The 14,692-nt window shown below is 46.0% G+C and overlaps 2 protein-coding genes across 2 annotated transcripts in view; one reads left to right on the forward strand and one right to left on the reverse strand.

Moving 5' to 3' along the window:
- Positions 1-14,692, forward strand: part of LOC145357589 (uncharacterized) — a 254,877-nt gene that overhangs the window by 50,211 nt on the left and 189,974 nt on the right. The gene's annotated exons all lie outside the window — the stretch shown is intronic.
- Positions 11,484-14,432, reverse strand: LOC145357585 (uncharacterized). The gene is made up of 2 exons (XM_080211062.1): positions 14,356-14,432; positions 11,484-13,938 (listed from the first exon to the last, which is right to left on the reverse strand). Exon 2 carries the CDS (start codon positions 13,603-13,605, stop codon positions 12,913-12,915), a length of 693 nt encoding a protein of 230 aa, XP_080067188.1. The 5' UTR covers positions 13,606-13,938; positions 14,356-14,432; the 3' UTR covers positions 11,484-12,912.

Below are 14,692 nucleotides of genomic sequence, written 5' to 3' on the forward strand. Positions count from 1 at the left end.
TTGAAGATATTCAAGGCTGTATTAGATAGATTTTTGATTGACAGTGGAGTTAATCCTTTTTATTCATTGGATATGGGTGCAGCTGGCTGGATCATTGCCCAGATGAGAGTCAACCACATTGGTGTGGCTCTGGAGTCACCTGTTGGCCAGACTGGGTAAGGATGGCAGGTTTCCTTCCCGAAAGGATATCAGTGAACCAGGTAGGTTTTTCCAAAAATTGACAGTGGTTTTATGGTCATCAGTAGATTCTTAATTGCAGATATTACTGAATTCAAATTCCTCCATTTGCTATTTAAACCCCGGTCCCCAGAACATTAGCTGAGTTTCTGGATTAATAGTATAGCGACAATACCACTAGGCCATCACCTCCCCTTACAGGAACAGACAGAAAAATGGAGTTAAAGCCAAATCAGTTTATTGAATGGCTGAGAAAGCTCAACTGGCGAAATCACTAACTCCTGATCATATTCCTTGTGATCAGGAAGCAGTGAGCATGGATCTGTCAATGAGATCTGTCAATCTTCAGGAGAATTGGGAGGGTGAATATTAGATCCAGCAGAGTGAGAGTGGAGGGAGAGTGTGTGGGATGGAGATTTACAGCTTTTGAGGAATGAGAGAGGAAAGAGTGTTCCACAGAAACTAGAATTGTCTGTTCTGAATTTCTATCCTGTACTGACACTGATAACTTTTGTAAATTTCTTTTACAGGATATCAGAACGTGAAGATTTACAGACAGAAATCTCAAATCAAGTATCTGACAGGGCTAAGTGATTCAGCAAGACAAAAATATCATTGGTCTGTGCATCGAGAAGGAGAAATGTTTCTCCTGTCTGCTTCAGGAGATTTTAAACATCAATATGACTGAAAAAGTACCAAGGCGTGCGCACGCACACACGAGTTAGAGTGTCCCAGTGCACTGAGCGGAAAGAGCTTCAACCAGTTACATAGTGTGAAAATACATCACAGCGTTCACAGCGGGGAGAGACTGTAGCCGTGTCCTGTGTGTGGACAAGGCTTCAACTGATCATCAAACCTGGACAGACACAAGGACACCTGCACCATGGAGAAACCGTTTAAATGTAGGAACTGTGGTAAGGGATTTGATTTCCCATCCCAGCTGGAAACTCATCAACGGATTCATACTGGGGAAAGGCCGTTCACCTGCTCTGACTGTGGGAAGAGATTCTCAGAGACGTCCAGCCTCCTGTCTCACCAGCGTATTCACACAGGTGAGAGGCCGTTCACCTGCTCTGACTGTGGGAGGGGATTCACTCGATCGTACAACCTGCTGACACACCAGCGACTTCACGCTGACGAGAGGCCTTTTCAATGTACTGACTGCGAGAAAAGCTTCAAAAGGAAAATTTATTTGCTGACACACCAGCGGGTTCACAGCGGGGAGAGGCCATTCATCTGCTCCCAGTGTGGGAAGGGATTCATTCAGTCATCCCACCTGTTGGCACATCAAAGCCTGCACAGCGGGGAGAAGCCGTTCACCTGCTCTCAGTGTGGGAAGAGTTTCACTCGTTCATCTACCCTCCTGAGACACCAGCAAGTTCACGTGTGACCGTAGGGGTTGGATTCTGCTGTTTTATTGTGGGGGGAGATGGTGATGTAGAGGGAATGTCGATGTACTGGAGGCCCCGGATACTTCTCAGGGAGACATGAGTTCATATTCTTCCACGGCCACTCAAGGAGTGAAAATATCTGGAATATATAAAGCTAGTCTCAGTAATGGTGACCGTGAAAATATCATCATTTGTTGTTAAAAATCCATCCACTTCAATCATGTCCTTCTGGGAGGGAAATCTGCCATCCTTACCTGGCCTGGCCTGTGTATAACTCCAGGCCCACAGAACGTGGTTGACTCTTAACTGCCCCTGACAAAAATTGCCTCAAAAGTCATTTAGTTCAAGGGCAATTAGGGATGGGTAATGAATGCCAGCATTGTCCACATCTCATAAAAGAATAAAGAGAAAGCTATCCATCCAGTATCGAACCAGGTTCATTCTAACAGTGCCTGAGTCGGTCTGTCTCACTGTGCGTGACCCACATGCGCTTCCTCCGATTCTATTTAATCTTCTGCCATAAGCAGAACCTCTAATTCCCTTCTCCCTCACGTGTTCATCTATAATTTTATTTATTTATTAGTTACAAGTAGGCTTACATTAACACTGCAATGAAGGTACCGTGAAAATCCTCTAGTTGCCACACTCCGGTGCCTGCTCGGGTACACCGAGGGAGAATTTAGCATTGACAATGCACCCAACCAGCACGTCTTTCGAGGAGGAAACCGGAGCAGCCAGTGAAAACCCACGCAGACACGGGGACAACGTGCAGACTCCGCACATAGAGTGACCCAAGCTGGAAATCAAACCCAGATCCCTGGCGCTGTGAAGCAGCAGTGCTAACCACTGTGCCACCGTCATGTTCTTTGTCTCAACCATTCCCTGTGATAGTGAGTTCCACATTCTCACCTGTCCCCGGATACAGGTGAATCATTTTACAAACCCTCCCCTGGTGGCTTTCCAGGTGGTGGGATGGGGGATGGATTCAGTAGAATTCCCCGTGTGGCCGCCCGTCCCCACCCTGTCTGAAAGTTAACGGACGGCTTGTCCAGCCTCTGGGTCCCCGTGTGTCCTCACCCCAGTGTTTAAGCTGCTCCCTACTCGGCAGTCATATTGATGATAGTGGGAGGGGGTCAAGGACGAGGAGGAGGGTAATCAGGCAGATAATAACTCGGGACTCGGGTGAGAAAAGGGGAAGCTTGTTCTTCTATCACCGGAGCTATTGCGCCCTGAAGAGACACCAGCGAGATCACACCAGGGAGAAGTCATGAGCCTACCCTCAGTGTGGGAAAGAGATTTAGTAATAAAGTTAAAATTTATTTATCAGTCACAAATAGGCTTACATTAACACTACAATGAAGTTACTGTGAAAATCCCCGAGTCACCACACACCAGCACCTGTTCGGGTACAGTGAGGGAGAATTAAGCATGGCCAATTCACCTAACCTGCATGTCTTTGGACTGTGGGAGCACCCAGAGGAAACCCCCGCAGACATGGGGAGAGTGTGCAAACTCCAAACAGACAGTGACCCAAGCCGGGAATTGAACCCAAGTCCCTGGCGCCATGAAGCAGCAGTGCTAATCATTGTACCACCGTGCTGGAGACACCAGCGAGTTCATCCCAGCTGCTGAAACACCCAAGTTCAGTGATCTGAACTTGGATTCTGCTGTTATTGTTCCTGCTCTCAGTTACATCCAGGACTGCAGTTTGTTCATTCTCACAGTTGGTTAATGGGGAGGGTCGGAGGGTTTCTTTCTGCTGGACTGGCCGGTCTCACGACTTTGCCTACAGTGGGCTGATGCTCTTTGAGTCTTGTTGCAAATACCTGGTCTCAAAATTTCGATGGAGGTGGTCTGTGATGGGCACATGGCTCTTTAATTTATCTGCATTTTTTTCACTGAAGAAAACTATCAAGACATAAGGGGCACGTTGTCTGTGGTAGGTTGGGAAACAACAATAAAAGGTATGATAGGCAATTGCTACAATTTAAGGAACTATTCCCTAATGACATCAAATATCAATTCCTTTAAGAAATAAAAATCCAACAGGAAAAGTAAAACAACTGGCTAACAAGAAAAGTTAAAGATTCCATTAGATTAAAGGAAGAGACTCTTAAAGTTGCCAAAACAGTGGCAAGCCTGAGGATTGGGAACTTGTTTTAGAATTCAGCAAAGGAGGACCAACAAACTGATAAAGAGAATGTAAAATATTTGATTTATTATTGTCGCATGTATTGCTATACAGAGAAAAGTATTGTTTCTTGTGTGCTATACAGACAAAGTTCATGGAGAAGGAAACGAGAGAACGCAGAAAGTAGTGTTACAGTCATAGCGAGGGTGTAAAGATCAACTTGAATGCGAGCTCAGTCCATTCAAAAGCCTGATGGCAGCAGGGAAGGAGTTGGGTACATGTCCTCAGACTTTTGTATATTTTTCCTGACTAAAGAAGGTGGAAGAGAGAATATCCAGGGTGGATGGGGTCCTTGATTATGCTGGCTGCTTTTCCAAGGTAGTGGGAACTGTAGACAGTGTCAATGGGTAGGAGGCTGATTTGAGTGATGGACTGGACTATGTTCACGACCCTTTGAAGTTTCTTGTGGTCTTGGACAGAGCAGGAACCATACCAAGCTGTGATAAAAGCAGAAACAATGCTTTATCTGTTTTTCTTTGTTTTTATTCCAATTCAATCCAATCAAGTCCAATTCAGAGTCTCAACAATTTGAGACATTCCCGATCCAAGCTGGCAAGACAGGGCTCTCACCTCCTGTCTTGGGCTTGATCTACATGATCCAAGCTGATTGGAGTAGGCATAGCTCCTCCTCCAAGGCTTGATCTCATTTGCATCTTAGCCAAAAGGCCAAGATGCTGCTTTTAAAAATTGCTTCAAATGAACCTGAAATGTAACGTAATGGCTTCAACCAAGCACAGCATGTCTATACTACACTTGATATTAGCCAAAAGGCCAAGAGGGTGAGATTTGTAGCACGCCAAATTTCCTTAGTCTCCTGAGAAAGTAGAGACATTGGTGGGTTTTCTTAACTATAGTGTCAGCACAGGGGGGATCCGGGACAGGTTGTTGGTGATCTGGACACCTAAAGACATGAAGCTCTTGACCATGTCGACTTTGTCCCCATTGATGTAGACAGATGCACGTCTTCCACTAGACTTCCTGAAGTCAATGACTATCTCCTTCATTTTGTTGACATTCAGGGAGAGATTATTATTGTCGCACCAGTTCACCAGATTCTCTATCTCATTCCTGTACTCCGTCTCAGCATCGTTTGAGATTGGGCTCAATACAGTGGTGTCATCAGCAAACTTGAAAATTGAGTTGGAGGGGAATTTGGCCGCACAGTCGAAGGTGTGTAAGGAGTATAATGGGGGGCTGAGGACACAGCCTTGTGGGGCACCGGTGTTTAAGTAGATCGTGGAGGAGGTGTCATTGCCAATTCTTACTGACTGCGGTCTGTGGGCTAGGAAGTTTAGGATCCAGTTGAAGAGGGAGGAGCGGAACCCCAGGCCACGGAGTTTGGTGATGAGTTTCATAACGATAAAGGTGTTGAAAGCTGAGCTGTAGTAGACTATGAGAGCAAACTGGCGAAATACGTAAAAACTGACTGGAAAAGTTACTATGGGTTTGTGAAAAGGAAAAGATTAGCAAATGTGGATCAATTCCAGGCATTTGAAAAATGTGGAGTGGATTCTGGAACGCGAACGGCTAAGTGAATGCGTTACTGTTAGAGACGATTTTACAATGTATTTTGGGAGTGGAATTTGGAAACTCTCAGATGGGGGGATGCAGAGGAGAAATCCACAGACACCAACTTTATGTTAATGAGCCCATCGTAGCTTCAAATGTACTTTGTCATCCGTCTTAATCTTAAAACCTGAGAGTAAACGTTCAGCTAAAGGAGGAGTAAAGGAAAGTATTAGAATCCATTTTTCATGTTTAATAATTTTTTTTTGTTAAAACTGGTTAGTGATCCTGTGACTCTCTTGCTCCACATTTGATTAAAAATAGTGTAAGTTTTGATCTTTTGAGCAAGGGTTGAATTCTGAGATCTTCTCGTCCAGTTATAATATTAACAGGGATCATACACACCCTAACCAGGAGAAACATCTCACCTCCTCCCTACCCTTCTGTTAAGTATTTTATAATTTTCAACAGATCACCTCTCATTATTCAAAACTCTAGAGAACACAGGCCCAGTTTCCCCAGTCTCTTTTCAGAGGCAGGAACACACTTGGTGAACCTTTGTCACACTCCCTCTCTGGCTGTAATATCTTCCCTAAGGTAATGGCCCAAAACTGCACTCAGTGCTCCAGCTGAGTCCTAACCAAGGTTCTATACAATGGGTATATTCTGGCTGGTTTCATGACTTTGCTTCCAATGGGCTGATGCTCTTTGAGCCTGGGAGAGCACATTTCCACTGAAATCATCCACAGAAGGTGATGAAGGACATTTATTTTGTCCTGGACGGTAAATAGTGTTTTTCCGATCACTACAGGTAGATCTAAAATAAATACATTTGTCTCTGTTCCATTGAGGCTACAGCACAGGGTCAGGCCAGTCGGCTCAGTTGGTCTGTGTCAGTATTTATGCTCCACATGAGCCTCCACCCCCCCCTTCATCTCCCCCATCAACAAATCCTTCTAATCCTTTCTCCCTCATGTGTGTATCCAGTTTCCCCTTCAATGTGTTCATGTTATTCACCTCAGTCACTCGCTGTGGTAGTGAGTTCCACATTCTCACCACTCGCTGGGTAAAGAGGTTTCTCCTCAAATCCCTATTGGATTATTGAACCCCTTCATAATCTTAAAGACTTCCCTCAGGTCACCCTTCAATCTTCTCTTTTCTGGAGAAAAGCTGCCCCAGCCTTTCCTGAGGGTGAAATGCTCTCAGTTACACAAAGAACACAGCCTGGGAAACAGGCCCTTCGGCCCAACGAGCCCGCGCCGCCATTATAACATTACCAGTCCCCCCTCCACCCATGACCCTTATCTACGCTTATGGCATTCCACATTGAGGGAAAACTAATTTAGGGACAATTTGTTACACCAATCAGCCTAATAGCACATCTTTGGGGTGCGGGAGGAAACCGGAGCACCCGGAGAAAACCCACGCAAGCACAGGGAGAATGCAGAAACTCCCGCAGAGTTCTGGGATTATTCTCGTGAATCTTTGTCGCTCCTTCTCCAGTGCCTCCATTTCTACAGTGATTAGCGCTGCTGCCTCAAAGCACCAGGAAGTTGAGTTGAGTTCTGGCCTTGGGTCACTGCGTGGAGTTTGCACATTCTTTCTATGACCGCATGGGTTACCGCCACATGCTCTGGTTTCCTCCCACAGTCCACAGACGTGTAGAGTAGGTGGATTAGCTATGGTAAGTATGCGGGGTTATGGGGGGAGAATAAGGTTGGCCCTGGGTGGGATGCACTTTAGGAGAGTCTGTGCAGCCATGGTGTGAATGGCCTTCTTCCACATCGGAAGGATTCTATGAACCTAAATGGAGATCACAAATATTGATAATACTCCGAGGGTGCTATAGCTCAGGTTCTAATCAAGTTGAACATAACCTCCCTGCTGTTCAATTCTAATAGCCCATTAGCTTTCCTCATTAGTTGCTGTACCTCTATACCGGCCTGTTGTGATTCAGGCTCTTGGACACCCAGAACTCTCTGTATCTCAGAGCTCTGCAATCTCTCTCCATTCAGATAATGAGCTTTTTTATTCTTCCTGCTAAAATGGCCAATTTCACATTTTCCCACATTACACACCATTCAGCAGATCTTTTCCCACTCACTTACCCCTATACTTAATCACTTCGTATCTCCCGAATTAAAGCAAATTACTGCGGATGCTGGAATCTGAAACCAAAAGAGAAAATGCTGGAAAATCTCAGCAGGTCTGGCAGCGTCTGTACGGAGAGGAAAGGGCTGAGGTTTCAAATCTTCCAGTTTTTCAAGACTCGAAATGTCAGCTCTTTTCTCTCCTTACAGACACTGCCAGACCTGCTGAGATTTCCCAGCATTTTTTATTTTTGTTTCACTTTGTATCTCCTTATTTCTTCACAACCTTGTTTCCTACTTATCTGTGTAACATAGGAATAGGAGATGGCCATTCAGCCCATCGAGTCTTCTCCACCATTCAATACTATCATGGCTGATCATCCACTTCAAAGGTTTTTTTCCTCACACTATCTCCATTTCTCTTTGTGTGATTGGGATTTAGAAATTGGTCGCTCTCTGCTTTAAACACACTCAATGACTGAGCAATTTTCACCACCTCAATTGGGCGACTACCCCAGATAGAAATGTGAATCTTCCTCAGGTTTCTGAAGCAACAGAGATTTCCCAAAATCCTGCCTCAGGGACACTCAGTACCTCCACGACCACAGTCCAACTTCCAAAGTCCAAGATCATTCACAACTCCCACTTTTAACCCTTGAATTAACATTTTAAAGCTCCCCTCTTTACATGGCCAGTTCCCACAATGTATTCAGTGGCCTCTGAAGGGAATCAGCCTCTGTCCACACTGGGAGTTCCGACCTCTCCCCAGTCAGCAGGTTCCTGCTGAACACTCTGCCCATAAGGATAGATTTAAAAAAGAAACCTACATTTATATAGCGCCTTTTTCACCTCCTCAGGGAGTATTTCACTGCCAATGAAGCACTTTCGGAAGTGTAGCTCATTGACCTGTGTGTGTGTGTGGGAAGGGATTCACTCTTTGAACAAACCTACAGAAGCACCGATGAGTACACAGCAGGGAGCGCAGTTCACCAGGCAGAGGTCCCACTGTGTAGCTCCGAATCCCCCTTCCCTCCAGCCCTTGGTACCTGCTTCAATATCACAGCTACAGTTAAATATTTTTAATGATACATTTCACAGTAACACACCAGAACTTTGTGATAAAATTGGTTTTTTTTCCTACTTCTTTGAGTGTGTTCAATAAAATGCTATTTGGAAGATTCATTCTCTTTCAAATCCTGCATGTTTCAGTTCAGTTTACCAGGTTTCTTCAGCAATCTGAAAGCAACGTTCCAATCAAAGCCTCAATGGCCCATCATATCCCTCAGCAAATTCTGCTGATCAAAAGGCTCCCAACTCAACCAATGCAAGACTTCTGGGGAAGGTGAGAGGGCATGGGATCCAAGGGACTGTTGCTTTGTGGATCCAGAACTGGCTTGCCTGCAGAAGGCAGAGAGTGGTTGTGGATGGGTATTTTTCTGCATGGAGGTCAGTCACCAGTGGAGTGCCCCAGGGATCTGTTCTAGGACCCTTGCTGTTTGTCATTTTCATAAATGACCTGGATGAGGAAGTGGAGGGATGGGTTAGTAAGTTCGCCGACGATACGAAGGTTGGTGGTGTTGTGGATGGTCTGGAGGGATGTCAGAAGTTGCAGCGTGACATAGATAGGATGCAAGACTGGGCGGAGAAGTGGCAGATGGACTTCAACATGGATAAACGTGTAGAGGTCCATTTTGGCAGGTCCAATGGGATGAAGGAGTACAATATCAAGGGTAGGAGTCTTAGCAGTGTAGAGGATCAGAAGGATCTTGGGGTCCGGGTCTATAGGACACTTAAATCGGCCTCGCAGGTCGAGGATGTGGTTAAGAAGGCGTATGGTGTACTGGCCTTCATTAATCGAGGAGTTTAGGAGTCGGGAGGTAATGCTGCAACTTTATAAGACCCTTGTCAGACCCCACTTGGAGTACTGTGCGCAGTTCTGGTCGCCTCACTACAGGAAGGATGTGGAAGCTATTGAGAGGGTGCAGAGGAGATTTACAAGGATGTTGCCTGGATTGGGAGGCATGTCTTATGAAGATAGGTTGAGGGAGCTCGGTCTTTTCTCCCTGAAGAGACGAAGGATGAGAGGTGACCTGATAGAGGTTTATAAGATTTTGAGAGGTATAGATCGGGTGGATTCTCAGAGGCTATTTCCCAGGGCTGAAATAGAACATAGAACATAGAACATTACAGCGCAGAACAGGCCCTTCGGCCCACGATGTTGCGCCGACCAGTTACAAAAACAATGACCCACTAACCCAAACCAATCCCTTTTCGTCCATAAACCCATCCATAGATCTCTTAAACGCCCCCAAACTAGGCGCATTTACAACTGCAGCAGGCAGGGCATTCCAATCCCTCACCACCCTCTGGGTAAAGAACCTACCCCTGACATCCGTCCTATAACTAACCCCCTTAATTTAAAGCCATGCCCCCCTCGTGCTAGCTTTCTCCATCCGAGGAAAAAGGCTATCACTATCCACCCTATCTAAACCTCTAATCATCTTATATGTTTCAATAAGATCCCCTCTTAGCCGCCTTCTTTCCAACGAAAACAACCCTAAATCCCTCAGTCTCTCCTCATAGGACCTCCCCTCCATACCAGGCAACATCCTGGTAAACCTCCTCTGCACCCTCTCCAAAGCCTCCACATCCTTCCTGTAATGTGGGGACCAGAACTGCACACAGTACTCCAAGTGCGGCCGCACCAGAGTTGTGTACAGTTGCAACATGACGCTGCGACTCCTAAATTCAATCCCTCTACCAATAAACACCAATAAATGGTCGCTACGAGAGGATACAGATTTAAGGTGCTGGGGAGCAGGTACAGAGGAGATGTCAGGGGTAAGTTTTTCACTCAGAGGGTGGTGAGTGAGTGGAATCGGCTGCCGTCGGTGGTGGTGGAGGCAAATTTGATAGAGTCTTTTAAGAGACTTCTGGATGAGTACATGGGATTTAATAGGATTGAGGGTTATAGGTAAGCCTAGTAGGTAGAGATAAGATCGGCACAACTTGTGGCCAGGGGGCTTGTTTGTGCTGTAGTGTCCTATGTTCTACATTCAACCTCTGGACTCCATCCAACTGAATGGTGTCAGCCAGGATTCGGCATCTCTAAGCTCGCGTGAGCAGAGTTCCCAGTCTTGACTGAGCTTCCAGCTCAGCCCTCTCCTGGACAAACTGTTTCTCTCTCCCTCTCCCACCACCCCAATAAACCAGACTCCTGATGGACAAGTGGAGAGAGTTCCCATTCAGACTGTTATGCACCCATGGATAAAGGCCCCTCTCTCTGTGAGCGGTATGTGTCAGGTTAGGGTCTGACTGACAGTTCTGTTGAGCTTTGGTGGCTCCTGGGTGATCTGGGTGATGAAGCTCCGGGTGGGTGGGCCTGTACTGTGGCCCTAATCTCTGTAATGTTGAAGCTGCTTCACATTACTGACCAGCAGGGAGAGTTGAGCACAACGGTATCATTGAGGATGAGCATCAACAATGCTGTTGAGGGGAGAGGTTCAATTTCTCATTCTGATTCACAGGGTGGAAATCTGAATGTTGGAATTGTAGCTGAGAAGAATTTGGAGACTGGGGCCACCACCATCTGTTCCAGTGGTCCCAAGTGCAGGACAATGATTTGGGTTTTGCAAGGGGCTTTAATATATCATCAAACGTTCCAAGAACTTTGAGAAACAAAGTCTGACTCCGGCACACAGAAGGAGAGAGCCGATTAATTCAAACCTTCCTGTGTGGTTGTCTGGAGTCTCAAAGGAGGACAGTGAGGTAGAGAGGCAGAGAGAGGCTCAGGGAGGGAATTCCAGAGCTTGGGCTCAGGCAGCTGCCAATGGTAAAGTGATTAAAATCAGAGGACATTCAAGAGACAGGGTGTAAGCAGCACAGATCCTGGAGGGTTGTGGAAATGGTAAAGATTATAAAGATAAGGCAGCACGATGGCACAGTGGTTAGCACTGCTGCCTCAGTGCGCCAGGGACCCGGGTTTAAGTTTGTTAATTGTCCCGGATATCATACAGATGTGGGTCGAATCCCAGCAACGAGGGAATATTTGGGGTCACTGAGTGTTTGACACAGAAGATCTTGGGAGACAATTTAAGTTTGAAGTGTACACACAAATTTATTGCACATGATAGGGTGGTTATACAAAAAGCATAATTCACAAAGCAAAATAAATCCAGAAAGGAGATAACAATGTTTATTTATTAGTGTTACAAGTAGGCTTACATTAACACTGTCATAAAGTTACTGCGAAAATCTCTGTCGCCACACATTCCAGCACCTATTCGGATAGGGAGAATTTAGCATGTCAATGCACTTAAACAACATGTCTTTCGGACTGTGGGAAAAAAACCAAAGCACCTGAAGGAAACCCACGCAGACACAGAGAGAACGTGCAAACTCCACACAGCCAGTGACCCAAGCCAGAAATCAAACTCAGGTCCCTGGCGATATGGCGATACTGACAGTAGTGGGATCAAAATTCAAATTCTGTCACAATCATAAGATTCCTAAGAGAAAAAAGGATATCTATCAAACATTCAAGTGATTTTACCTCAATCTCCAAGATTCAGAACAGGTCAGAGGTCAATCTATGGGAATCCAATGGATCTTAAGATTCAAGTTTGGGTTGAGATGTTTAGACTGAATTTTGGGCTTGTAGAATTAATGGTTAATTTCATTAATTTAATCAATAATAGACCATTCCTACTTTGTATCCAATACTGAGCGAAAGGACAGTCTATTACAACAAGGGTCACCAATCAATTTCTAAGAAATGTTATATTAAATTGATCTCTGAAAACCAGACTCTCCAGAATGTACTTGTCAGTGAATGTTGCTCCATCAAGATGCTGCTTCCAGTAAACTAATAAAACTTTGGGCTTAGCATTTCTCTGTTTTGCAGTTTGACTTTTCTGGGCTAGATGTAGCTTGTGTGCAAGAACAACCAAGTCCCATTTTACAGGTGGGTGCATTTCTTCTCAGTTGTGATGAAGGGAGTTCACCTTGCTGTTTCTGTAAGTTGGTTTTGACCGCTGTTCAAATATGCTTTACTGCGAGTTTACCATAAGTAACATTGAACAAGTTGCAATGGAGAATGCACCAGGGAACAGTTAATTTTTAAGCTTTTGTCCAAGTTTAAAACTGGTAGTTCAATTTGGATTGGTCAAGGTATTCCCGGGAGGAATGAATCAGGGAATGGCTGACTCCGAAATTTTGTTCATTTGAAAAATACCCCATACCTGTAGTTATTTGTGAAGTCACTGGTGTCTCTGCAGGTTCCATAACAGGGTGAATTCTTTCCCACATTTAGAGGAGGAGAACAGCCTCTCTCCAGTGTGAACTCGCTGTTGTATCCTCAGGTTAGATGCACATTGAATCTCTTCCCACAGATGGGACAGGTGAAGGGCCTCTTCTCGGTGTGAATTCGCTGGCGATCTGAAAGCAGGGTGATATTTCAAAACTCTTGTTGCAGTGACAGCAGCTGAACAGTCCCTCCTCAGTGTGAATGTGCTGGAGGACCATGAGATCAATACAGTTTTGAAAGACTCGACCAGAATCATTTAAGAAGTCTCTCACTGGTGTGAATGCGCTGGTGTCTCAGTAAGCTGGCCAACTGAGTGAATCCCTTCCCACACTCAGAGCAGGAGAAGGGCCTCTCCCCAGTGTGAACTCTATGGTGTGCTACAAGGTGGGATGACTGGGTGAATCCCTTCCCACACACAGAGCAAGTGAATGGCCTCTCACTTGTGTGCACTCGCTGGTGTGTCAGGAGAATGGATGACCGAGTGAATCCTTTCCCACACACAGAGCAGGTGAATGGGCTCTCCCCAGTGTGAACTCGCTGATGCATCTGCAGATCATTTGAATCACTGAATCCCTTCCCACATTCAGTGCAAGAGAATGTCTTTTTCCGACTGTGAGTTCGCTGGTGTCTCAACATGTGGGATAGCTGAGTGAATCCCATTCTGCATTGAGAGCAGGTAAATGGTTTCTCCCCTGTGTGAATTCGCTGGTGTGTCTGCAAGTTGGATGATTCACTGAATCCCTTTCCACACACACAGCAGGTGAATGGTCTCTCCCCAGTGTGAACTCGCTGATGTGTCTGCAGAGTGGATGAATGACTGAATCCCTTCCCACACTGAGAGCATGTGAATGGCCTCTCCCCCGTGTGACTACGTCGATGAACTTCCAGTTCTGATGGGAATCTGTATCCCTTCCCACATTCCCCACATTTCCACGGCTTCTTCATGTTTTAGATCTTCTTGTATCTCTTAAGACTGGATAATCACTTGAAGCCTTGTCTACACACACAACACATGTACGGTTTCTCCCTGCGGTGGATGGATATTTTTTCAGGCTGGGTAACTGTAAAGTTCTTTCCATCGTTAGAGCACTGGAACATGCTCACTCGGGTGTGTGTCTGCATCTTGGTGCTTTTCCAGTCACATTGATGTTAAAATATTTTGAAGGTGAAAGATTTGGCAAACAATTTTTCTTCTAGATACAAATGCCGATAGTACTCAGGTCCTAAGGGATATCTGGACATGAGATTTCTGCCTGTTAGTTCTCACCTTCTGATGTCCTGGAAAAGTTTACAAAAACAATGACTGTCAGTACAGGATAGAAATTCGGAACAGACAATTCTAGTTTCTGTGGAACACTCTTTCTTCTCTCATTCCCCAAAAGCTGTAAATCTCCATCCCACACACTCTCCCTCCATTCTCACTCTGCTGTATCTAATATTCACCCTCCCAATTCTCCTGAAGGTGCTGATTGAGACTGATTGACAGATCCATGCTCACTGCTTCCTGTGCTGGACACAGAGAGCTGGAAATCTCCATGCAGGCTGCAGACAGATATATGTCTATATGACTGGACTATAAATGTGTGAATACACAGACTGGATTCACTTCCTTTCCCTTCAGTTGCTGCAGGTCCCCAGTTTCCCCCAGAATGAGAATAGAAATGGGAAGGGGGGGAAAGAAAGTGTTTTACTCACAGATGTTGGAGACAGGAGGGAGTTTGAGTCTGTCTGAAGCTCAATCCTCATTCACACAAAGCCCGCGCTCTGATTGGCTGGAGGACCAGAATCCTTCCGGTCCTCCGATTCTTCCCATTGGTCAATACCTCAGGTCAGGGGTGGGCGCTAGGCACATGCGCAGCTGTCCCCTCTCCCTTGGACATGCGCAGTCCCGGGCCAGGGGCGAGGTCACCGAGCGGCTTCTCGCTCTGGGCGGAGCCCGTCAGCCGGTTGCCCTGGAAACCCGGGCTCGGGGAAGGGGCGGGAACTGATGGGGGCGGGGCTCCCGGGTCCGCGTGCCGGGCCTGCGCACTGG

Source organism: Carcharhinus amblyrhynchos, chromosome 23 (genome assembly GCF_965287045.1).
Source record: "Carcharhinus amblyrhynchos chromosome 23, sCarAmb.v2.hapA, whole genome shotgun sequence".
Taxonomy (NCBI): domain Eukaryota; kingdom Metazoa; phylum Chordata; class Chondrichthyes; order Carcharhiniformes; family Carcharhinidae; genus Carcharhinus; species Carcharhinus amblyrhynchos.